This window comes from Hipposideros armiger, unplaced genomic scaffold, assembly GCF_001890085.2.
Source record: "Hipposideros armiger isolate ML-2016 unplaced genomic scaffold, ASM189008v1 scaffold_85, whole genome shotgun sequence".
NCBI lineage: Eukaryota > Metazoa > Chordata > Mammalia > Chiroptera > Hipposideridae > Hipposideros > Hipposideros armiger.
In genome coordinates this window covers 1,028,832-1,055,222 of record NW_017731435.1, presented here as the reverse complement: position 1 = coordinate 1,055,222, position 26,391 = coordinate 1,028,832, and the positions used below count along the sequence as shown (strand labels likewise).

At 46.0% G+C, this 26,391-nt stretch overlaps 1 protein-coding gene across 11 annotated transcripts in view; it reads left to right on the top strand.

Moving 5' to 3' along the window:
• PPP2R2D (protein phosphatase 2 regulatory subunit Bdelta) overlaps positions 1-26,391 on the top strand; it is a 40,298-nt gene that overhangs the window by 1,813 nt on the left and 12,094 nt on the right. For 6 of the 11 annotated variants that reach the window (XR_002124214.1, XM_019644105.1, XM_019644107.1 and 3 more), the window contains exons 3-6: positions 19,343-19,460; positions 21,397-21,494; positions 25,352-25,517; positions 25,895-26,007. Coding sequence is in view for 9 of the 11 variants with exons in the window: in XM_019644105.1 (XP_019499650.1) it covers positions 19,343-19,460; positions 21,397-21,494; positions 25,352-25,517; positions 25,895-26,007 (495 nt within the window). In the remaining 2 variants the exon portion in view is untranslated. Of the gene's footprint in view, positions 1-1,254; positions 1,325-19,342; positions 19,461-21,396; positions 21,495-25,351; positions 25,518-25,894; positions 26,008-26,391 lie in introns of those variants that run through there. The other 5 variants (XM_019644111.1, XM_019644109.1, XM_019644106.1 and 2 more) reach the window with 4 other exon arrangements.

The window sequence follows — 26,391 nt, the reverse complement described above, 5'->3', positions numbered from 1 at the left end:
AGACATGGGAGCGTCTTAGACATGGGGAAATACGGTATATTACCTTTTTTCATTTTGTATATGCAAGTGGGTGACAGTTCAGCTTACTCAAAATTTCTATCAGGAGTAAAGCAAATCCTGTTTGTTTAGGGGTAGAGAGGGGAGAGGGTTTGATGCCTGTCTTAATTTCTGGTTCCTTTCTCTTTTTTTTAAGAAGTTGTTGATAAGCTGAATAAATTAAAATTTAAATCTAACTAAACTGACATTTTAAGTGGCATGTTGCACTTCTAAAATAGTTAGGCTGTCCTTTAAAAAAATCTTGACAACTGTTTTGTCCTGTGAATTAAACTGATAGGAATTTTTTGGCAGTTTTAAGTAGAATTGTGAATACATCTAAAAGCTTGGTATTTCAGGCTATCTTTTTCTGCGAGATTGTTTTATGGTAATGGCCCCAGTGTTTTTTATTGTTGTATGTACTCAGAGCTTTGTGTCTTAATCCATGTATGCTCTGGCCTCAGTAATCCATCAGGGTAGCACATTTATACATCTTCCTTTTGTCATGTTGTTGGTCAAGTTGTGTTCTTTTGAGTTGTGTTATTCCAGTAGAAGTTGATGATAAAGGAAAATGTCATTGTTAACAACTAGTGATTGTGAAGCAACGAGAGTGAAGAAGACGGTCAAGAAGCTGGTTGTGCCCGAACACCTTGATGAAGAAATGTCGGGAAGCGATGACAGGAGGTGGGCAAGTTAAGGGGTGCTCGGACCAGAAATTTATTTGCTAAGATTTGTGGCTCGTCAGGCGTTCAGTTCTTGAAGGTTTTGTTCTGGTCTGAGCTCTACCTGAGGAGTCCCACTGTAACCTTGGACCGTGTGCTTTCCTCGGCCATGGGTGATGGGACAGCGACTGAGATCAGGCTGGGGGCCTCTGGTGACCTGAGTAAGGACAGCACCTCGTGAGCCTCGGGTGGCGTAGGCTCCCTGACTTTGAAGATTGAGGCGCGGGCACAATGGAGGGAGGCTCTTGATTTCCTCTTGTCTTTAAAGCTAGTCGTGTTGGGACACTTGAGTCCCAACTCCTGAAGAAAGTGGTGTACTGTGTAAAATTTGGTGCCCTTTTTTCTTTTTTGTAAGAACAGGGTTTTGCTCATAGGTCAGGTCAGCCATGGTACCATCAGGGATTTCCCATCTCCCTGCGAGCAGGAGCAGTGCTGGGCTCACAATTTGGAGATTAGTGATTGTCCTGCTGATGACAAAGTGCATGAGTGACGTCACTGCTGCCGTGCCTCACTCTCCGTCCCGTACCGCAAGCTGGCTGTGGCCATCGATGGCCCCGAAGGTGAATTAGGTGAGCTGCTTTTCCTAGGTGAGTGAGTGAGTGAGTGAATGAGAATCCTAACCCCCAGGGAGGATTCCAGAGGAAGTGAGAAGTTGTTTGGTAGCTGGTGCCTCCAGAGACCTGCGCTCTGAACGGTGATCACTTTTTGGAAGCTGTTAAATGTGCAGATTTGTCATGCATGATGTTGACACCATCACCCAGCCCCGCTCCCTTTCCTTAGACGATGCACTGGGTGGATGTCGTTAGCAGATGCCACACAGTACTGTAACCTCGCTTCTCTGTCTTGAGCAGAGTGTAAGCACCTCAGTCTTGAAACTGGGTGCCCCAGCCCCTCGCCCTTGTGGAGGTCCCAGCCCAGAGCTGGTGACAGCTACCTGTGTCCGTCGCTCTCATCCTCACACAACCTCAGGAGGGAGGAACTGTGTGTTGTTTCCAGCTGTAGGTTCAGAAGCCAAGGCGCCCAGGCCAGATGACTTGGTCAGAACTGCTGTCTGGCAGAGCCAGGGTTTGAAGCCAGGCCGACTGGCTCCAGGGCCCACACGTGCTCTACTGCTCCAGTGACCATGTGCGGCCAGTACTGGTGCAGCACCCCCTGTGGGATGGACATCCCAGTCTTGGGATTGCTCCAAGTCCTTCTAAAGCCCAGGAGATCGCACCACCAGCAATTGTAGGAAATTGACCTGAAAGCAAATGAAAATGAGATGCCTTAAAGGAAGTGCCTCTCAAAGTGATATAAGATCAGTCACAAGGGTTCAAGAATGGCTGTTCTCAAAGTATTGGAATCCCAGAGAGGTTGAATCACTGGAACACCTGCCTGTCAGACAGACCACGCTCCTGCCAGGCCACTTCCCGCGACTGGAGCTGCCTCCTGGCAGGGGCTGGGTCTGCTCCCTTTGCTCTGGAATCGCTTTTCTGGAGAAACAGTGGGGAGGGGCTGGAGGAGGGCTTGTGATGAACTCCTACCTGGTTTCATGTGACTTTTTGTAAAGCTTGGTATCGGCGGTTCCTTTCAGAACTTGGAGTATTTTAATCAGATTCTTAATCCATGACCTGATCTGTTGCTTTGAATTAGACAGTCTTGTTCTGAAAAAACAATACTGAAGAAAACTAAAGGTTCATCTGTTTAACTCAAGCTTGAGTCTAGGGTGTTGTATAAATGATGATGAGTATCTGGGTAATCCGGCAGGGCCAGCCTTCCTGAAGGGGTTACATCGATACTATGAAAGCAAGGAAGAAACGTTTAAGTTGGAGAAGGGTGACAAAAATGAAGGGCACTTGGGCATCAATACCAGGAAATTGCTGTGTTTCATTGAATATAAGGTACATCTGATTTCAAAGATGTTTAAATGTGGGAAAATGTGCTCCTTAGAATCAGTGAAATATGGCAGTTGTAAATGCAAAGCTTTTCAGTCATAGTCACTATTTTTAGAGTAGGGTGATTGATTTTTTTCTGTGTATAAGAGATAGCATTCAGTATTTATCACTGACTTTTTTTTTTTAAGTTGCAATGGGACACATTGCCTGGTTGTTTGAATTACTCCCAGTCTGGTGTCTACATTCCACTGTGTCATGCCCATTTACTTAATACACTTAGACCATTGAGAAGGGCCTCCAGGAAAGCATCTTCTGGGGAAAGCCATCAAGGAAGAGAAGGATCTAGTAACATTCTGGCAGTTTCCTTTAGGAGTTTCGTGTGGACATTCTGCCTTTAGGAAATCAGACGTGTGTGGTTTTCTTAAGATTAATGCATTCGACGCACTTAGCACAGGTACGTCGTAACGTCTCTGAAATCAGGCTTCGTGTTCAAGAAGCTGGACTGATCTTAGTTACATAATCAGATTAAGTTTACAAGATTTATGGTAGTATTAAATCATTGTCCTTGATTTTCAGAGTCTGTTCCCATAGGAGGTTCTGGGTTCTGTGTGTCTCTGCCACTGATCAAGTCAGAAGGCCCTTTCTGAACCTTCGCCTGCTTCTCTAGCAACTACATCAGAAGGTTTTTGTTAGGATCAGACAATGTGCAGTGCTTTTGTAACCTGTAAAGTATTGCAGCTGCTTGGTTCAACCGTTAATTCTCAGGTATTTTAAGGTGTTTGGTTGTAGCTATATGTAAATATAAAAATAGCAATTTCTTGTTTTCTCCGATCCCTTCCATTGGGTCTGAACTCTTGGTTTTTCCATTATTATTCAGTGATCCTTCCCATCCCTTGAATTTTGCTCATAATCCTTTCCAAACTGGAACGTTATTTTTGTTTCCTGTCTGCCCTCCACATCCTATCCATCCTTGTAAACCCATCTCACATGCCACTTTCCTTGTGACTCACTCACTGCTCAGCCACTCTTGATCTAGTGCTCTTTTTTTTTTTTTTTTAAAGATTTTATTGGGGAATTGGAGGAGGGGAACAGTGTGTTGGGGAATCAGGGAAGGGGAACAGACAAGTTGCTGTCCTTTTGTTCTTCAGTCTAGTTGTGGAGGACGTCGCTTCACTGGCCCATGTTGGTATTATCATTGCGCTCTTCCCGGGTGAGGCAGATCCGTCGCTGGCTTCTGGACAGCCACTCACAGCGGCTGCTGGCCTCTCACGCCAGCTGCCGGCCACTCACGGTAGCTATGGCAGCCCCACTGCAGCCTATGCCATCGCTGGCCACTCGTGGCAGCCCAGCTCCAGGTCGAGCTGTTGTTCAACATCTTAGCTGTGGAGGACGCAGCATCACTGGCCCTTATGTGGGATCCGAACCGGGGCCCTGCTGCTCAGAGATGGCGTCCCAAGCCAACTCCTAACCAACGCGCCCCTCAGCCGGCCCCCAGTGCTCTGCCTTCAAGTCCGACCTTCCCTTTGCTTTGTGTTGGGGTGTTCAGCAGCTGGCTGCATCCTGCTTTTTGTTCCTCCATTTTATCACATGGACTAGGCTTGTTTCTTCAGCTTGATGTTAATCAGTGTGAAAAGGATTTGGCACAAACCCCATTTCAGCTCCTTCCTAGCTTTGTGGTGACTTGACAGGTTACTCACCTTCTGTTTGCTCCTCCGTGAAGCCAGGGTGCTACCCCATGACCATTCCAGAGTTGTAGGAAGACTCCGGAGAATGTGGGGACAGCTCTGGCAAACAGGCAGCGGGGCACCTGAGAACTGTCAGGGTGCTGCTGTCTTGAGTGACCACCTTGCGTAGGAGAATAACTTCCTCTGTTTCTCCAGGGAACCAATTTAAGAAAATGAAGGGGGTGTGGTTCATCTATAAAGGTCACAGCAGTGTCCTGAAGGGCTGCTGGTGCTGGTGTTGGAATAGAGAGACCCGGTTCCTGCCTCACGAAGCCCTCCATTTAGACAGACTGACAAACAGACGGGTCATCCCACCATTCTGAGAGCAGGGCGTGTCCAGGGACTGTGCTAGAAGTGCCCAGTGCACAGACTGGGGTGGGGAGTGGATGGGGGAAATGAGGGTGTGTGGAGGCCGAGGGAGGAAGGGAAGGGGAGAAGAAGGTTCCAGGTGGAGGGGGCTTGGAGTGGAGACTTGAGAGAATGGTGCGTTCTGGGAAACCAGAGTACTTGGCAGGGCGGGTGGGAGGGTATGGGGGTGCTGGCTACTGTGCTGAGGACTCTGAACGGCACTCTAAAGTGCTTGTGCTCACCAGCCTTTAAGACTAAGCAGAGCAGTGACAGCAACGTCACGTGTTTTAGGAAGGCCACTCTGGCCTCTGGAGAATTAATGGTGATGGGGTGAGAATAGAGGCGGAAAAGCCAACTAGGAACTTACTATAGTAATGAAGGCTGGAGATGTGGGCTATTCTAAATCAGAGCTCTGCAAACTGTTTCTGTAAAGGGCCAAATAGTGACTATCTTAGATTTTGCAGGACAGACTGTCCCTGTTGGAATGACCGAATTCAACTGTGCCTTTGTAGCAGGAAAGCAGCCACGGACCCCACATTAGGTGTGGGTGTGGCCACAGGCCAATACCACTGTTAACAGAGCGGCTGGGGTCAGACCGTCCAAGTTCTAGTTTGCCAGCCCTGGGCTAACCCAGTGGTTCTCAGAGCCTTTGGTTCCAGAAGGACTGAGAGCTTTTGCTCGTGTGGGTTATACTCGTATGTGTCGATATTTATACATTCACAATTAAAACAGTGACTTAAAATATCATTAAAATAATAATCTATTACATGTTAACATTTTCAGTGAAAAACAAAAACAGATTCATTGAGGATGGTGGCATTGTTTTACGTCCTGCAAACCTCTTGAGTATCGCGCTTAACAGCTGGCTCCTCAGCTCCACTACTCCGTTCACTCTTGCAATTAATTGTTTTATTGAAATATGGGAAGAAACTTTGGCATCAGACTTATATGTATTAGAAAAGGAAGGAGTGATCAATAGCCTTTTCATATAGTTGTGGATATTCTCTTCAATAGTACAACAAAACTGGACGATGGTTTCTTTAAGTTGAGTTATACTTTGGAACCTGAAACTGTATCCGTGAACTTTTGATCCCATTACTTTAAAATCCATTGTTCTGTCTCAAACTTTGAATGGATCACTTGCTCAAGTGCCTGATTTGGTAACATTACACCTGGTCATTTGGAAATATTCGTACAGTTATTTGGATTTGCTAAATGTTGATACATTTCATTACACAAGATCAAAGAAAATCACATTTGTTAATACCACCACTGGTCTCATTAGGAAAGTCTTAATATTAAAGTGGGAAGTTGTCAAAATAATAGTAATGCAAGTTTTTCAAAATCCTGATTTTCTCTTGAAAGCTTGGATTTATCATTGTCAGTAAATACTATCAATTGTTTCCTGTGAAGTGAGAGGCTCACTTTGTTCCTTTTCAAGAAAATTTCTCCCAGATACCAAAGTCTGAACAACCATAGTTGGTCAGCTGTTCTTTCAAATAAAAACGGCATTGCATGGAAAAGTGGCCAGTTGAGCTGGTAACACGCAGCTGTGCACGTGCTCTTCCCCAAGGTGGTCCCTGTCCGCGGGTGCAGCCGTACTTCATGCATAGTGCCCACTTTACCACAAAGAACATTGAAGATGCTCATACTGAAGGGTGGGGATTGAGGAAAATCAGTGAGTTTGGCAGTTCATCAGGTATTCCTGAGTAAAACTGGCTTTTTTTCTTCTTTTTTCCTGTGCGTGCGTGGTGTGAACAGGACACAGCCACAGTTGTTGGTGCTACTGCCAGGTTTGTGCTGAGGCATCAGCACTTTGAACCACCATTGCTTTTTCTCATCTGTGCAAGTGACAACACAGGGAAAATGGCAAATGGTATGTTGGTATTACCATGAAAATGGTTTTGACCTGTGGACCTCTGAGAGGTTCTTGGGAACCCCCAGCGGTCCACAGACCCCACTGAGAAGTACGGCTTTAAAGCTCTGTTAGCAGTAGGAATAACAGGACCAGGCAGATTTCAAGGTTAACTGTCCCCTCTCATCTTTACTGGATTTCAGTGTCTTTATTTCAAAATGCAAACGCAAAGCATTCATTATTTAAAGAAAACCTAATGATACTGACGCATGCAGAGTAAAAGTGAAAGTTCCCCTTCACCCGATGCTCTCCTGAGCTCTCCCCAGAGGCATCTACAAGGGACAGTGTGTGTGTGTGTTTAGACCACATCCTATGCGTTTATCTACTTATTTTTACTGTAAAATTTAGCATGTTAGCAGTAGTTTCGTATTCCTTACAAAATGTAAATCTTACTGTAAATACTGTTTCGCCACTTGCTGTCTGCGTTACTGGTGTGGAGCTCGAGGTGTCACAGTGACTCAACCTCTGCCGAGCTGTGTCACAGCCCCTTGAGAAGATGCGCTGCTGTTGCCGTCATCTTACAAATGTGAAGTGGAATCGCAGTTAGCTTAGGTCACGTGCCCAGACCCACAGAGCTGGTGGCTGCCGCAGTCAGGGCATCAGTCCCAGTGTCCCGAGTCCTGAGCCCCTGCTTAACTATTTTAACTGTGCTGCCTTCTGCGTCGCTTTGTTTGATCCTTTGGAGGGCTGCCTAGCATTTCATGTTGGATTACAGCATTAACTTAACTCGTCCCCTGGTGGCGGTGTCCAGCTTTGCTGTTCCCAGTGATGCAGCCGCCAAATCGGGTCCAGTGCAGGTGTTCCTGTACCTAGATGCCTCAGAGTGGACACTGTCAGAGGCCACCCAGTGTTCCATTTGGATGCTGCTAAGTTGCCCAACTCCCACCTTCCCCAAAGCAATTTCTTCTCAACTTGTGCCAAGAGCATCCGTCCTTTTAATTTTAGCTATTTAAAAGGCAAACCTAACATTGGAATGTGCATTTCCTTACTGGTTATGCCACTGAGATGTTTTTTCATTGACTGTTTCTTCTGTGAATTGTTGGATCCTATCATTTGTCTATTTTTCTACTGAGAGCTTTTTGAAAATCAAATTGTAAAAGCTCTTTATGTGTTATGAATGTTAGTCTCTTTGAATGTTTGTGTTGTTGACCTTGAATTTTAATCCTTTTGCCCCATGTCGTATGCTCTGCTGCCCGGAGTTCAGTTACGTGTACTATGCATGTGTGTTTGACAAGCAGGCTCTTGTAGCTGGTGCTGCCATGGGAAATGAAGACACTGGAGCTGCGTGTTTGGGTCGATACTGGTGTAGAAGAGGACGATGGGGCTGAGAAGAGGGAGTCACGGGGTGAACTGGAATAGTAGTAGCAGGTTCAGAGGCAGAGGCAGGACAACCAGGAAAGCAAGGTTCTGGAGAACTCACAGAAACCTCGGTAAGGATGTTAGACTTACTCAGAGCGTGGGACAGACTTCAGCCTGTGTTAGCCACATCTCCAGAGATGACACAACCACAGCTAAAATAGGAATGCAGTTGTGTGGGTACATAGGACATGTTTAGCTTTTTCTGTACCTTGCACAATACAAAGCACCATGCTGGCACATAGGAAGCAGAATCTTAATAAAGTGTGAATTCTCAGTGATTCACCACACCTGCCTCAAAGGTAGCAGGTGCCCTGGGAATAATTAGGAAAATTTGTGTGGGAGGAAAAAAATGATAGGTCTTCATTTTTAACCACATCCATAGGCGTGTCATTCATTTTTAAAGGGGTAAGGAAATAGTGTCTCGGTCATTTTTGGAGGGCAGTTGCCATCGTGTGCGGCTGTCAAACTTCAAGCAAGGGCTGGGACCCCATGATGCCACTTAGAGGAATCCTACGGGAATATGCCAGCATTTCATGAAGATGTATTCACAGAGTTGTGCATTGCAGCAACAAAACATCTGGAAAAACGTAAATGCCCAGAAGTAGTGATGAGAGTAAACGCATCGTGGTACGCCCACACTGCGGATGAAAGGGGTCTGCACCTGTCGGAAAGCCACCTGTGATACCTTGGGTGACAAAGGCAATGTGCTGACCACGTAAAACAGCGTGGTGTATGTAAGTGGTGGGTCTCGAAGTTACGGGGCAGGGGGCGGACTTGAGCTTTCATTCTGCTCACATCTGTCTTAGTGTTCCACACCAAGGATGTGTTGCGTTTGTAATGACGAGGAGGAAAAGGCCGGTTAAGAAAAGGAAAAGACTGGCTTTCTAATAGCTCCACAGAGGAGAGTTTTCCTTGCTGCTCCGTGGGATACCTCCTCTCCTGTTGAGGCCGCCACTCACTGTGCTTGAGAATACCTTAAGCGTTTTTTCTGAGTTTTAAGTGTTCTGCTCCGGGTATCTGGAATGACACAATAGGTATCCATAATAGCATATCCACCACAAACGCACTGGTATCATCACTAGATTTAAAACAAAGCAAGACACCAACCCAGCTAAATAATTATTGGGGGATCCAGTGCCTCACGTGTATCAGTGCATTGATAAGCATACGTAACTTGATTAAGCATGGGGCCACTTCCAGCTTTGTTTCTGGCATTGACTTCTGTTCACCTACATGTTCTAAACAAATGTCATGAATTCATTATTTTTTGGATACACCTTAGATATAGCAGAAATATCTTAAAGACTCAACTGTTTGCCATCTCACATTTTGATAAACTGTAGGTTGCTTTTAAAATCATAATAGATATACATGTTATTATTAATCTAAATCAGTAGACCCATGTTCTCAACATTTGGTCTTACTTGTTCCAGAATTTTTTAAGAAGTAAGGGTTACAATGCAAATTTAAGTCCTCTTTTTTTTTTTTAACTCCCCAGTTCTGTTTCCTGTACACTCTCCTCCCCCATCAGTGGCAACTTGTAAAATTGGCATATGTAGGCCATCCCCGCTTTTGAATTTTTATGAAAATTGATGCACATGTTGTCTTTCACGGTTTCTCCCACCAACCAGAGATTAACGTGTCTGCTTTACCCTGTGGCTGCTGCTTTCCTGCAGCTCTGTGCTTTTTTCAGACCTTAATGATCCAGTTGAATGTTAGGGGTCACACTTCTTAGATTTTGATGTTCTTTATGATACCAAAAAGGATGTATCTGTCAGTTGTTGACGTCATCTGAAATATCAGATAGTCCTTGAAGTAGTATTTCCCAAAATTGTTGTTAATTCCTCTGCCATAGAGTCCTGGTTAAGTTCAAGTATGTAGTGATCTCAATTTGGAAATGAAAGAATGAGGGAAATGTAACTTTAGCCATCCTCAAGTCACTAAATATTAAAAAACAGTAGAATTCAGTGGTAAAAGGAGTAATTGACTTTTACAGCAGTTTTAGGTTCACAACAAAATTAAGAGGAAAGTACAGAGATTTCCCATACATCTGCCCCACACCCCCAGAGTCTGGGGCTGGTTGTGTGTGTTGTCTGGATACAAGGTCTGACAATTAAGTTCAGGAACTCGCACCCTGCGCTTACATTGGCAGCACTGTACCAACAGCTCGGTGAGGTTTAATAACCTGGTGTATCTGTCTCACAGCTGTGTTCGTATTGATGTGTGGCAGTGTCTTGCTGAGTGGTGTTCATTATTGTCGCGAGTTTTTATGTGCCGTTGCAAGAATGCCTGAGCTTGAATTAGACCGACAAACATTAAATTTCTTGTTAAACTTGGCAAGAGTGGCAGTGAAATCAGGGGCGTTAGTCCAAGTTTATGGGGATAATGCCATGAAGAAAAGGGCAGTGCACACATGGATTAAACATTTTTCTGAGGGGAGAGAACACGTCACTGATGAAGAGAGGTCAGGACAGCCAGTGACGGGCAGAACTGATGAAAACATTGCAAAAATTCACTGAATTATGCGTCAAAATTGTCAGCTGACTGTGAGAAGTATAGCAGACCAAGTAAAGATCAATAGAGAAGCAGGAAAATCTTAACTGAAAATCTTGGCATGAGAAAGGTGTGGGCAAAAATGGTCCCGAAGGAGCTCACTGATGAACAAAAGCAAAGCGAGTTTTTAGCCAGCAAACAGATAACTGTATTAGAACACCCTCCCTACTCACCTGATCTGGCCCCCAGTGACTTTTTTCTTTACCCAAAGATAAAGGAAATATTGAAAGGAAGACATTTTGATGACATTCAGGACATCAAGGGTAACACGATGACAGCTCTGATGGCCATTCCAGAAAGAGTTCCAAATGGCTTTGAAGGGTGGACTAGGCGCTGGCGTGGGTGCATAGCTTCCCAAGGGGAGGACTTCAAAGGGGACTGTAGTGATATTCAGCAGTGAGGTGTATGTAGAACTTTTTCTAGGATGAGTTCGTGAACTTAATTGGCAGACCTCGTATGTCAGGGAGGGGAGGGAAAAAAAAAACTTCCTGACAAGTAGTGAGTGACCCAGGGGAGTAAATGAACTGGGAGCCCTTCATTCTTTCACTTCCTGGCGCATCCATTGTACAGGTATAGAAGGTACCATGAGCAAAAGCACTACTCAAGGGGTGGCCGGGTAGCTCAGTTGGTTAGAGTGCAAGCTCTGAGCAACAGGGTTGCTGGTTCGACTCCCACATGGTGGGCTGCGCCTCCTGCAACTAGATTGAAAATGGCAACTGTACTTGGAGCTGAGCTGTGCCCTCCACAACTAAGATTGAAGGACAGCAACTTGATTTGGAGCTGATGGGTCCTGGAAAAACACACTGTTTTTCAATAAAAGTTAAAAAAAAAATTTTTTTTTCTTTGTTTAAAAAAAAAAAGCACTGCTCAAAACAGACATGGGACTAAGACAGAAGCAATTATTGGATCTTCTGGAAAGTCATGACACATTTTTGCATTGAAAAACATAGAAGAGTACGTCATGACTTTCCCAACTACCCAATAACAAGTTAAATAACTGCCTTTGTGATAAAGGCTCCAGGAGTCAAAGGGCTTCCCTGAACAGTGGACCCCTGAGCTCTGGTGTGAACGATGGACGGGTATGGACAGAGCTGAGGGGTGGGAGGAGCTGTCCAGGCAGAGGGTAGAGCATGGAGGAGAGCTTGGAACAGGAAGAATTATGACCAGCTGGAGAAACTGAAAGAGGCCTGGGCGTTCAGACCATAGAAAGCAGAGGGGGCATCCATTGAGGCGTTCGATCTGTATCCTTAGGGCAGTGGGGCTCACCTGATGCAGTCACCCTGCAGAGGGGCTGGAAGCATGTTAGGGCACTGTGGCGCTCTGTTGGAGAGAGTAGTTGTAATTTCCGTAAGAGTCTAGTAGGATGTTAACTGTTCTTAACGGTTAGAGTGCTTTGACTCGCCTTGGAAGACGGCTGCCAGGGCTCAACACGGCTCTTCCCGGAAGAGTTACGAAGCTTGAAATTCAGCATACGGTTTAAGTGGTTGTAAGTCAAGCCATTTAGTATGTTTGGGAGAAAGGTTAGAATATACAGTCAACGGCCTTTTGGAATAAAACTTGCTCATTTTTCAGCATGGCGTGGGAGAAACATAATAGCATGGAGTATTGTGTACGGCTCAGATTCTCTGTGGAGAGGGGTTGGCTCTCCATTGGGTTTGAATGACAGAGGTTAGATGTGGCTTCCCACGTTTTGAAGTCTGCTGAAACCCGTTAAAGACTTCTGGCAAGGGAATGATGTAAATACCAATTTTCCTGATAAAACAACAAACCATTCACCATATCCCTCTGCTGCCTTCTGCACATGGCTTGGAAGTAAAGTAACCAAGAAGAAAACAAGGGCTTTTTAGGTTTAAATGGAAATGGGCATCAAAAGTAGTGTTTTGCTGAAAAAGTCATAGCAGCTTTTTGTTTAGAAAAAAACTTGGAATAATTTCATCTACTTTTAGAATATAATTGAGAAATGTTACAAGTTATAAGGACTCTTTCAATGAGTTGATCCAATCATTTTTATGTTGTACTTTTGAAAAACAGCATTGTTGAGATACAAACATTTCATATAAAGTAAATCATATAGTATGTGGCCTTTTAGGACTGGCTTCTTCCACTGAGCATAATGTTTTCAAGGTTCATACGTGTCGTAGCATTTATCAGTACTTCACTCCTTAGTATAGCCGAGTAACATTCCATATGCACACAACACGTTTGTGTATCAGTTCATCATGTGATGGACAGGTGGGCTGTTGCCAGCATCTTTTATTATGAATAGCGCTGCTGTGAACATCCATTACAAGTCTTTGTGTAGACGTGTGTTTTCAGGCTTTTGGGGCCCCTGACACCTAGGGGTGGAATTGCTTGGTCCTATACTGCCCTCCATGGAGACGGCGTTGTGTCACAGCCCCACCAGTGGTTCCTGCACGTCCTCACTGCCAGTGTCCTTCTGTTTGTCTTGTTTTAGCCATGCTAGTAACTGTGAAGCGGTACCCCACTGTGGTTTGGTTTGCATTTCCTGGGTGGCTGATGGTGAACATCTTCTGGTGTCAATGTAGGAAACGTCCAGTCCTGTAGAGAATTTTTATAGGAGTTTATTTGAGCGACACTGACACCATGTAGGGAGCAAGATCTCAAACGCCCCCCGGAATAACAGTTTTGTAGCTTCTTTTATGCATTTGAAATTAAGGCGGGAAGGTGATGAAGATGACATGAAGGTGGGAGAAAGCCAGGCAGGATGGATTTAAGATTATGTGCTCTCTTGAGGCGGGTAATACCCTTCAAGGGGTGTTACTTCCGGTATTTCAAAGGAGTGTTAACCTAGAAGCATGAGAACCAGGACAGGGCTGGCTTCAGACCTTTTACTGAAGAGATTAGAGGCCTGGGACAGGACCACCCACCATGGCCAGCCCAGAGAGGCGTTCATGATCACATGACCGGGGAGGTTACTTTCCATAGACCCCGTTTTTTGTTCACACTGTGCTTAGTCATCATTTGTATATCCTCTTTGGGGAAAAGTTCAGATCCTTTGCCCATTTTTTTATCCTTTGCCCATTTTTTAATTGTTTTATTGTTAAAGTGTTATTTATGTGTTCTGGATACTTGACCCTTATCCAATAGGTGATTTGTAAAAATTTTCTCCCATGTGTGCATTGTCTTCACTCTCTGGATAGTATCCTGAGATGCTCAATAACTTTTTATTTTGATGATGTCCAATTTATCTGTTTTTGTCTGTTGTGCTTTTGGTGTCATAGCTAAGAAACCATTGCCTTATCCAATATCACAGAGTTTTGTTCCTGCTTTCTTCCAGTAGTTTTATAGCTTTAGCACTTACGTTTAGGTCTTTGATCCATTTTGAGTGAAACTTTTGTATATGGTGTTAGGTAAAGGTTCAACGTCTTTCTTCTGCATGTGGCTTTTTAGTTGTCCCAGCACCGTTATCTACAATCCTGGCTGCTGTTCCCATTGACTTGTCTTAACACCTCTGTTGGAAATCAGTTGACCGAAGACGTGAGGGTATCTTTGTGAATGGACTCTGAGTTCTCCTCCTTGGTCTGTCTGTCTGCCTGTCTTTGGACCAGACCACACCCACTGCCTAGATCACTGAAGCTTTGTAGTGAAGTTTTGAAATCAGGAAGTGTGAGTCCTCCAACTTTGTTCTTTTTTAAAATTATTTTTGCTATGCTGGTCCCTTTTATTCCTGTGTATATTTTTAAATTAGCCATTCCATTTCTGCCCCCTCCTTCCCCCCAAAAAAAACTGCTGGGATTTTGGGGTATATTGCCTTGACTCTGAGGATCAATTTTGTGGGGGGGGAGTATTACCATCTTAACATTAAGTCTTCTAATCCATGAGTGAAATAAATGTCTTCCTCTTTTAGGTTTTCTTTAATTTCTTTTGACAATATTTTGCAGTTTTCAGTTTATAAATCTTGCAATCCTTTTGTTAAATTTGTTCCTAAGTATTCTATTCTTTTTGATATTGTAAATGAATTTGTTTCCTTAATTTCATTTTCAGATTTTTTATTGCTAGTATATTGAAATACAGTTGAGTTTTTGTATTGATCTTATATCCTGCATCCTTATAGAACTTGTATATTAGCTCTGATCATTTTTGTGGATTCCTCAGGATTTTCTACACAGGTGATCATATCATCTGCAAACAGGTCATTTTACTTTTTCCTTGTCGACCTGGATTCCCTTTACCTCTTTACCTCTTTTCCTTACCTAAGTGCCCTGGCTGGAACCTCCAGTGGAATGTTCACTAGGAGAGATCAGAGCAGACATCCTGCCTCACTCCTGAGCTGACTTGGTGCATGTGAGCTGGGGCGTGTTTGTAGGTGCCCCTTATCACGTTCAGGCAGTCCCCTTGTATCTTTAGTTTTGCTGAGTGTTTTATCATGAAAAGGTGTTGGATTCTGTCAGATGCTTCTTCATCTGTGCATGAGATAACCATTTGTTTCTTCCTTTGATTCTGTTACATGGTGTATTACGTTGATTCATTGTCACATGTTCAGTCAACCTTGTATTACTAGGATGTGGTATCCTTTTCCTTTTATTAAAACACTGTTTGTTCTTGTAGCAGAGAAATGAAGCTTTAGTTGATTGACCCTGATGACATTTCCATTGTAGAATTTTTTTTTTAGCGATTGATAGAAAATGATGCTCAGGTTTTTCTGTTTTGTTACATTTTATCCAATCCAGTCATAATTTTTGGAGAAGTTCAATTTGGGGTGCTTTTAGATTAAGTGTCTCTAGTCTAGAACCCGACTATGTCTCTTCCTAACCTCTTACAGTTTTCCACTTTTGTATATTTGGTGGAGGCTTATAACTCACTCCCATCAGTTCATGCCTGCTTTCTGAACAGAGAACCTTTGCCTTGGGTGATCTGCTTTTAAAGACAATATGTATATTGCATCGATACACATACACTTTTATTTGTGTCGGGTAAAAAGTTTCCCACTTTTTCTTTCATGTAAACGTGTAATATCCCAGATGCTGTGTCATCATAGACCGTAGTAAGTGGAAGTTGTGTGGTTGATCTGACACTCTCATCAGACTTCGTTCTTGGACAGTAGATCCTGCTTACTCCGTAATGTGATTATATTAATGAACTCATCGTACAGATTTTTGAGTTTTGGTATTCAAAAAGCCTCTTATCACTAGATTAATGTTCTGTGTCATTGTTTGAGTCCCTGCAATATGCATGTCACTCTGACACATGTTCTGAGCATGAGATGAATGGCCACACCCTGGGTCCAGCTCCTACAAATTCACAGCTGGAGGGAGAGATGGTGGGCAGGGTGGTGGTGGTGGTTGGAAAGGACCTGCTTGGTTGGAATAGGTGAACCTGCCGAGTGGGGGGCCCCTGCTCATGGTCTTGTGGCCCTGCACAGCCGTGGGGGCGGAGTTTCCTGCCTTCGCCTTGGGGCTGAAGACGTTGAACAACATTTCATATACTTATGGGCCTAGGATCAGCTTTGATGGAGAGGTAGATGATTGGTTTGAATCGTCACCATTTCTCGGGACAGTTTCTAAGGCAGGTCCCAATAGTGAGGTGGAGAATGTTAGGAAGGGGCAGTGGTCCTGTGAGCATGTAGGACTCCGGGCCTCCCTAGGTCCTGCTGGCCGCTGTTCCGGTCCGCGGAGCCGCGTTCCTACCAGGAACATACTGTGGTCACAGGCCAAGAGGTAGCGTTGCAATAACCCTCCACGTCTTGAACTAACTGATGACGGAGGGAGAAAATGAAACTGCTGGAAACTCTATCTCCTATCTAATGTCATGTGGATTCGTTTTGTTTTGGTAGTGACTCAGTAATTTGGGCTGATAAGTTCTAAGTCTGTATTTTACTTATTTGGTGAATTAAAAAGTGGATTGTGGTGGTTGGGTGATGACAGGGTTTTCCGCCGGCTGTAATGGTATTTATTTATGTCTTTAAAAAGATTCCTCCGTCTGCTTGTGGAGACTGGACTGTGGCAGAGGTGACGGAGCATGGAGGAGGCTGTCTCAATAATTTAGCCAGAGGCCATGGTCACTTTGGACGCAGGGCAGTGGCAGCAAAGATTGACAGAAGTAGAATCGATGATATAGTCACCTTTGTATGTTTTGTTTTGAAAAACTTGAGAGTTTAGTGGGGAACGGGGGGAACGTAACAGTGGCCTACATACTCCCCCAGAACCTGCACCCGAGCCGTGTCCTGCTCTGGGCCTGTGTCAGTGATGCTCAGGGTTCTGGGCCCACCAAGTGGGGCGGTTCTGGGTCTCCGTGAGGCTGACCCACCTGGAGCTATGCGCAACCCTGCTCTTCTCGGCTGTCAGCCACCGTGCCCCACTGAGGCCTCAGGTCTCCTGTACTCTGCACTCAGTTGGGCTCCTACCCCCACCCCCGCTCCCTTCCGGACCATCTGTTCCAGCCCCTCCCCACCCCCAGTCATCCCCTCCCTTGGCTGGATTCCTGGGTCTGACACTGTGGCTTCTGGCTCACTCAGCCTCTCAGCCCATCCCTGTCATACCCCCGGCGAAACCCCAGACCTGGGCTCACCGACTGCCTGCCCTCCCCGAGCTCACACCCAGGCCACTGGATGGCCAGCTGGAAACGCACAGCTCCGGAGCTCTGCAGGTGGTCTCACTCACAGCTTTCTCATGAACTGAACTTATCAGTCCCGGTAGGGCAGGGACCCGCCTGTTGGTCATGTCCCCAGGGCCGAGAGCAAACCTGTGTTTGCTGCCCTCACGTCCCACTCAGGCATGGACACTGGTTGACATCCAGCGTTTCTCTAGTGTGCTCACTCTGTCTTTTCAGAGGAGACGTCCTTACGTTCCCTTTTCACTCTTAGCAGATTCATCTTCTCTCATGCCTCTTCTGTAGCAGCACACCTCTGACGTGCCCCCCATGGGGGTGCCCCTTTTCCTTTCTTCCAGCGGCCCCCCACTTGTGCCCTGGACCCACATCCGTTCCTGTAGTCTAACCTTTCTCTCTCCTGCCTCACAGCCCCCCTCTGCTCCCCCCACATCGTGCCCACGGGCACATGGTCACCACTTCTTAGTCCCCAATTGTAAAACCCCACGCACTGCGTTTCCCCCCGCAGCCCTCGTAGCGCCTCACACCGCCTCACACCGCCAGCTTCTGATTTCCTGATTTTCCAGTGGCGGTAACTGATGACAGCCTTTTCACTATGGCCCCTTCCACTGGCACCCGCCCCTCCCAGCCAGAGAAAGGAGTGGAGACCCTTAGAAGTCTTGGTGACGTCAGCGTTCTGTTGACTATGTAAATATTGTTCATTACTGAGTGTCGTACTCGTTTTCTTTTTCATACAAGTTCTCATGTTTCCTAGAGCTAATGATTGATATTTTCATGTGTGGGGCTCTCTGTGTCTTTACTGCCATTTTTAAGGCGGGTGCTGTAACTCCTCCCAAACAGCGGCTGAGCCTTTCTCCCCAGGGTGCTGTCCTCTGGCCACAGCCCCCGCCAGCAGGGACGGCTCTGTCCAGGGCTCTCGGCTCCTGTCTTGGGACTTCCGTCACCGTTGCTGGGATGTCAGATCCCCCGTTTTCCTTTCTCTTGCTTTAGTCTTATCTTCTGGTGGTTTCCTGAGAAAAGGGGGTTTTGTTGTTTTTGCTCTTTGCGTGTTTGAAAACATATTCACTCCTCCCTCGAGCTTGTTGGGAAATTTGGCTAGGTATAGAATTATAAGTTGAAATTTATTTTCTCTCGGAATCTTGAGGGCGGTTGGTCTTCCATCCCCCATTTTCCTGCATCCTGTGTGATGCTGTCTGATCCTTTGTTTTCTCTGGAGAATGTTAGGGTCCCCCTTGACCCTTGGCGTTCTGGACTTCAGAGGCCACACCTCGGCCCAGTCTGCTCATTAGTCATGCGCGGAGCCCCTTGGGCCTGCAGCTTGGAGCTCATGTGCTTCCACTCTGGGAAGCTCCTGTCTCGTTCCTTTTCTCTGTTCTCCTTCTGGAATGCGTTACCTGGGTGGGGGGCTGCCTAGCCCGTTCCTCTCATTTCTTTCCTGATTGTTGTCATACTGTTTGAGTTTCAGCGGGCTCTTCCTTGTTTCCTTTCTCATGCATCTGCCGGTCTCCTAGGGGCCCCACTGGAGATAGGGGCACCCTTCCCCTGGGTTCCGCCCGGGGCTGCCGCCATGGACGAGCTGGAGACCATGCCCACCGTGCCCAGCTCCTGCCCCTCTGCAGCGGACAGCACACTTCATAGGCTGTTCCCAGGCCCGCCAGGTTAATGCAGGGGCTGTGCTCAGTGAGCGTGGTACCTGGCACCCAGCCAACACTGGTAATCACTGTTCTGGGCATTAGCCCCTGGCGACATCCGTTGTTATTTCTTTGACATGTTATTGACACACTGCCCCTCTTTGCTCCAAGTTCCTTTGTTTCGGGGTTTTCTCTTTCTGATCCTGAGCTGTTGGTTCAGGTTTTAGATGGAGCTGCTTTGGACCAATAGGCAGTTCTGTGAGCACGTGGCTTTTCAGCTGGAGGGTCTCCCTGTGGTTGGTCACTTCTTTAAGGGCCCCATGTGTGTGAATCTTGAGGCCTTCTGTCCCAGGCGTTATCACTTTGGAGAGGACCCCTGGGGGTGGTGGGAACCGTCATTGCTGGCTGTCAGCGTAGGAAAACAAGAAGTGGGAGTAGCTGGTGCCCTTACCTATCAGGATGGGGCACGCTGGGGACCCCGCAGTTCTGCACAGACGTCCTGCCGTCTCTGTGCCCAGCCCCCGAGGCCCTTGGTCGGTCCCCGTTCCTCCAGCCCCTGCTTCCACTTGTTGTCTTGTGGACGGTGTCTCTTTCCTTTCCTTCCGATCCCGTGATGGGAGTTGAGAGAAGAAGATGGGCACCTCCCCGGGTCCCCCACCCTTACCGGAGTCTGCAGTGGGTTCCTAGGGGCTGCTGGGCGTGCTGCACAGCTTCTGAGGATGGGCAGATACTTGGTAAGTACTTTCTGATCAGCCAGGTGCTGCCGACGGCAGAGCGCCTCGACACGGACTGTTTGCGCCTGGCTGGGGCGCTAGCTCTGGGAAGAGGCCTGGAGGTGCCAGTCTGAGCTGTGCCGGGCAGGCCCTGCCACTCCGACAGAGAATGGGCAGGGTTGAGGCATCACGCGCTACGTGGTTGTTTTAAAATACCTGTTTCGGTGCCCTCACTCAGTATCACGTTTATGCTTTTAGCATCAGTTTGGTTTTGTAAAATAATATTCATCATATGAAATTCATGTTGGTAACTTAAATTTTATTGGTTTTTTAATTTTGTTAGTATTTAGTTGGAGTATTTATTTTGATTTTAGAGCTCTTCTAAACTCTACAGAGTATTACTAATTTTTGCTTTATACATATTTACATAGCTTAATGAAAATGATTTCTCACCACTGGCAGTCATGTGAGTTCCTCTTTAAAAGATTCAGTCCATTTTAATTAAGTTTGAAAATCACTGACAGAGCTGGAATACCATTAATTATATAACATGATACACCCCCTGGGTATAAATGACATAGATTTAGTCTCTTTTAGTCCATTACAGAATATTTCAGTTTCACTTAAGCAAATTAGGTTATTTTGAGTCATTTCATTTAAAAAGTGACATTTCTAACAAGGAGAAGCCTAACCCTTTTTCCAAGTCTAGTGGAAGATTTTTTAAAAATAGAAAAATGAAATTCCAGGCAATCGAATTCAGTATGTTTTTATAAGTCAGTGAACAGTTCTGGTGCAACAAGAAATACTATATTAATATTAATAATTATCTGGTTTAAATGTTTGTGCACACCATTAGGAATTAATTATAGTCGCTTTGAGGGATTCTTCGAGTAGTTCCAGCATTGGGGCCCGTTTTTGATTGGCGTGGACGTCAAGTATGGTAGCTGTTGGGCAGTGCATGTTTGAAGTGCTCTGGCTTCCGCGGTCGTGTGGCCCGGCCTGTGCAGGGCTCGCTCTCATTGGCTGGTGGACACGTCCTTGGAGCTGGTGCCCCAGCAGCGGTTAGAAGTGAACAAGTCCTTCCTCCGTGCAGCTGAGATGAGATGGTCAGGGTGGCTGACAGATTGAGTCTGGTTGGTCGCAGAGCATGTGCACACTGGCCCATCGGAGACCACGCCATGCCGCTGTCCTTTCCCGGGCGTGTGATTCCGTGTGCATGTCCTGAGTTCAGGTCCATGCCCTCTTCCTGAAGTCCTAAGGACCCCTGAGGCCTCTCCAGCCCTGGGCTCTGTTCCTTGCACTCGGGGCCTTTACCCACAGTGAGCTGATTGATGCCCAAGATATTTGCGTTGATGGTGTCAGAAGTCTCAGGTGTCTGCACAACAGTGCCTCACTAGGTCGTGGTGGCATCATTGTCAGTGGCAGTGACTTTACCCAGACAATGGAATAGAACTTGTACTGTCTGTAATGTTACTTTGTACAGACGCCAATAAAAGTCACTGCATAGAATATTAAAACATTTCTATTAAGTTATATAAGAATCAGATTTATTTTAAAAGTTAACATTAGGCATGCGTTATAAAACTGGGCACCAGTCTCCTACCACCAATTTTTTTCTCAAGTTTTTTTTTTTCTTTTCAATGTTAATTTTTTAAATGTCCATCCTATACCCTCATATTAAGACAACCCAGTCTGGATAAGTCCTGGTGCCCCCAGACCCCACATTAGATAACTTGAGGAAAACCCACAAATCCCTACGTACTCGTGGGCACTGGGATCCAGAACTAAGTGGCTGCTTGGTATAATAATTACAAGTTTCCCATGAAAGTTTGGCTTTAAGGGAAGAGGTGTTACATGTGTTTATCTCTCTTGTGATCCTTTGTATTGATTTTTGGTATTCATTGTGACTCCTCTCAAAATCATAATCTGGTAAATGGTTTCTGTATTTTATTGACAGCTGACATCATCTCAACTGTTGAATTTAATTACTCTGGAGATCTTCTTGCAACAGGAGACAAGGGCGGCAGAGTTGTTATTTTTCAGCGGGAACAAGAGGTCAGTAATTTACAATGCACAAACCCAGTGAAGTCATCCAATCCTCATAGCACTACAATTACTTTCTCAGCCTCATTTCATTTAGATTCAGTTATATCGCATTAACCGTACAGAATCTTTTTTCAGAAACTATCTCCGGGCTCATTGCTGTAATACACCTGTTGTAGCTGTAATTTTCATTGCGTCCATGTCTGTTTTTGAAATCCGAGTTCTCTGATTTGGGACAATGAGGATTCCTTTGTGAGCATTATACCGGAGGTGCCAAAAAATGTGTACAAGTGAACACTTTGGTCAGCGTTGCTCAAGCAGTAAGTAGTTCGCCGTCATCAGAAGCGTCTGGATGCTGATGGGAACCACTTTGAGCACTTCTTGTAATTGTACAAGCCAAATGTGACTTATATTCGTCTTTTGTTATTGGTATATATTATTACATTTAATGCCGCTTTTTCCTTTCTTAAAATGTGTCTACGTTTTTTTTGGCGCCCTCTGTGTAGAACCATGGATCTTTCTGAATCTTCACAGGCAGTGGGATCAGTTTAGGACTCTGTTCTCAGCGCAGAGGTGGGTCACCACACCATGCTGCTGAAAAGAGCTGCGAGCTTTAGCCTCGTCCACACAAGTAAAAGCGGAGCTGGGTTTGAGTATCGCCTTTAGGAGGATGGTTCACCAAGCTGCTGAGTCGTGGCTTCTTACATTTAAGAGTTACTCTTTAGCTTCTTAAAGTTTGCCATTTGGATGATGTCTTTATAGAAAATGAATTTTTTCTTGTTTTTGTGGGTCATTGTTTAAAACTAAAAACCATCAGCTTCCGGGGCCGGCCAAGTGGCTCAGTTCCAGCTGAGTGGTTAAGAGTTAGCTTAAAAGCACGAGCTCTGAGCAACAGGGCCGCCAGTTCGATCCCCACATGAGCCAGTGACGCTGCACCCGAGCTGAGTTGTCACTGAGCTGCCAACAGGTGGCAGGATGGCTCAGCTGGTGTAACAACAAGACTGCCTGTTTGATGGTGAGCTACGCCCGCCCACAACTAAGACTGAACTCGGCACCTTGAGCTGAGCTGCCACCCAGATGTCTCAGTGGATACAGCATGCGCTCTTAACAACAAGGCTGCTGGTTAGACTCCTGCATGGGATGGTGGCTACGCCCACCAGCAACTAAGACTGAACACAGCACCTTGAGCTTAGAGGCCACGAGCTGCCAACGGGAAGCCAGATGGCGAATTGAAGAACAACTTGGCTGGTCTCCCTCCCCAATTCCCCAACACTGTTCCCCTCCCCTAGTTCCCCAATTTAAAAAAAAACAAAACACCAGCTTCCAGTATGACAAATGATGATGAAACTCAAGCGTCTTGTTAACGGGTGTGTCGGGTGTTGCAGCTTGGAGACCGTGTCCCACTTGGTGTTCACTAGGATGTGCTGCATCAGCATTAGGACAGGCAGCAGATTTCTGTAGCAGCAGGTCTGCTAAATTGTCTGAATTTAAGAAACCTGACCAATTGCAATTTAATAAGCCCCGGGCAACGTTCCCCCAACCTTTTTTTTTTTTTGTATGTTGCTTAACATAGAAAGAGCTCATGTATCCCACCTGCTTTTAAACTGTTGAGTGGTTTCTTAGTGTCGCCTTCACTGTGGATTTGAATTTTTCCGTGTGGATAGGAGTGTGAACTTAGTACATTCTCATCCGTAACCAAAGACACAGTTGATGGGATTAATCGCAGTGCCACTCGGATGAAAGTGCCGCCAACTAAGTGGCCACAGCTCTCAGTCAGATGCTGCGTCCAGGGCCCAGGCCTGTCACCGTGCATTTTAGAGTCCGTGAAGCAGAGGGGCTTGCTGCTGGGTCGGGAGGCGCAGGGTGCCGGGTGGGTCGGGGCCGTGGAAAGGTCCTGGCTGTGCAGCACCCAGGAGGTAGCAGGCAAGGAGTGGTGCTTTCGAGCTTCCTGCCTTCTTACGGCAGAGCCTCTGTCCAGGGAAGCCCCACATGTAAATCGAGGCGAGCAGAGCTGAACGCAGCTCTGCAGCCCACCACGATCGGACGCCCACCATCCACAGCGCCCTTTCTGTGTGACTGGTTCATCTGGGGGCATGAGAGCTCAGCGCGCCACAACAGGACCAGACACCCACCTTCTCCCCTTCACGGGTGTCGATCAGGTTCCCAGCAGCGCAGGCTCTGCACTGCTGGTCAGAACCATGTCTTCCAGAGTCCATTCCTCACTTTTTCTGTTTTCCTCTCTCCTGAGAAGGGGCCTGAGGACCCTCGCTGCTTAGGCCCCCAGTTCTCCGAGAGAATGACCAGGAAATGCAGGCCGCACTTGGCAGGGACGCCTTCCTTGTTTGCTCATGGACTGCTGCTGTCTTCTGGGCCGTTAATGTCTCACGGCCTCCGACTGACCTGCAGGTTCCTCCTTTTAACTGCTTCTGTTTCATTTTGCTCATCTGTGCAGTAGGAGTGTGTTGGTATAGGGTGTTTTTGCACAGAGAGCAGTGAGGTGGTGAAGAGGGAGAATGGGTTAAATAGCGCTGACCACCTCACAACACACTCGTGGAAATTGTGGAATAGAGATTTGCAGAATCCTGCTGATGAGTGCTCAGTTTCAAGGAATACGCAACACACAGAAAGTCGGTACAGATTCAGGTAGCTTTCTGGACGTTTTCTCATAATACGAGCTCTTCATTGAGAAATGTGAGGAAGTATCTGGACATAAGGTGCATTCTTTAGTTCAGTTTATTGACACATATAATAAAGTATTAAAAATGTAAGATGTTTTATTATTTTTAAATTTATTTTTCAATTAAAGTTGACATGCAATATATATTAGTTTCAGGTGTGCAATATAGTGGTTAGACATTCATATACCTAAAAATGTGAGATTTTAGATGCTCGTTATAGAGAATTAACAAAATACTGGTCCCCTTGATTTCTACTGTGAAATATTTAACGTTTTATAGAAATTGTCATTTTGGACGTACAGAAGATTACAGAGATTAATATAAGTGTACATCCGAACCCACCACCCAGGTTTTGCGTCTGACAAAAAGGAAGGGGAAACCCTGGTGTACACACGAAGCGTCGGCTGTGCCCTCCCCCGTTCATCTTTCACGTTCCTTCCAAATCTTACTTTATTCTCTCGCTGCCTCCCCAGAATCGGTCATTATTTTGAAGACTGCGCACACCTTCCCAACATGGTTTCTACGTCTACACATAGAATCATTGTGTGTGTTAAAGATTGGCTTAAGAGGCCTATGACTGTGGGTGTCTCTGCCACTTGCCTTTCTCACATGTGCCAGCTCGTTTATTGTAACTCTGTGCTGTGTGGTTCTGTGTAGCAGGCCCCGTCCCTGGCGGGCCTGAGCCTGAGCGTCGCGCTGGCTGGCCGGCCAGCTGGCTGTCACAGGCGGTGGTGCAGTGCACACCCCTGCGGGAGACCCCGGAGGACTCGGCAGGCTGGGCCATCTCTGCAGGGCCAGGGCACACGCGGTCCCCTCGTGAGCCCTGCTATTCCAGCTGCTGCCCCGCCCGGCTCGCACCAAGCGTCCAGAGCCAGGACGTGCACACCAGGAGCCGGACTGTGTTCCGGAGCCCTGCCCGGCGGGAGCATGCTTGTGCGCAGGCGCAGCTGGGGCGCCCTGCTGGGGCAGACGCTAGGCCTGGAGTAGAGGGGCTGGGAGGTAGATCACCCTTCTTAACTGTTTTCTCCAAGGAAATGAATTCTGAGTGTCATCTGTCTGACTTTTTTTGATGCGGGATGTTTTCTAACTTTTAAAAATGTGTGTGGTTATTTAATGTTCAGATGGGTAGTACTACAATTTTCTCTGCACTGTGTGCTTCGTTCATTAAAACAGCTTCATGTTTCTTTGCAGAATAAAAGCCGCCCTCATTCTAGGGGAGAATATAATGTTTACAGTACCTTTCAAAGTCATGAACCAGAGTTTGACTATTTGAAAAGTCTAGAAATTGAGGAAAAAATTAATAAAATTAGGTGGTTACCACAACAGAATGCTGCTCATTTTCTACTCTCTACAAACGGTAAGAGCTTTTGTTTTTTAATAACTGTTTGACTTAAGATTTTATTTTGAATGTTCTGTGTGTAGGTTCTTTATTATTGTAACCTATTGCAGAAGTTATTTCTGTTTTAAACTTTGGGGGCAGGGGTGGGTAATTATTAGCGAGGTAGCAAGTGATAGGTTGAAAACGCGAAATCCCACACGCTCTCCCTCCCAGCATCACATTCCTCAGCTCTGCCTGCGTTTCTGCACCCTCACTTAGCGTAGGGAACATGTTCGCCCATAATTGTAAATGCTAATGGACGTAGAACCACAGGGCTTCTGCTTACAATACTCAGCTGATAGTGGTGCATGGTGTGCTTTTTCTTTTAATATGGAGAATGGGGTTTTTATTTTCAGATAAAACTATTAAATTATGGAAAATAAGTGAACGGGATAAAAGAGCAGAAGGTTATAACTTGAAAGATGAAGACGGACGCCTTCGAGACCCGTTTAGACTCACAGCACTGCGGGTACACATTCCGTTTCTTTACCTGTCGGTACTTTCCCTAAACGCGTCACCAGGAATGCCTGAGCAGTTGTGACCTGCCTTCTTGGTTCATGGAAGTTACTAGTGATGGGGAGGAATTATTTTTATGTAGGTGTGTTAAAAACAGGATTCCTCATGTCCCGAGTAAAAGTCACGTCTTCAGAAAATGCAGTGATGCTGAAGAAAAGGCTCAGATTTAGATCCATACAGGACTCTTTCCAAATCTACCAGCTGCCTTCCCCTGTACAGGTCCCAAATAGCACGTGGTGGGACTCAGGACAGCACCCCAGTGACGTAGCGCAGGCTGCAGGTAGAAAGGTGCCCTGCGGGCCACCAGGGTCCATGGGTGGGGCTGCACCTGACTTAG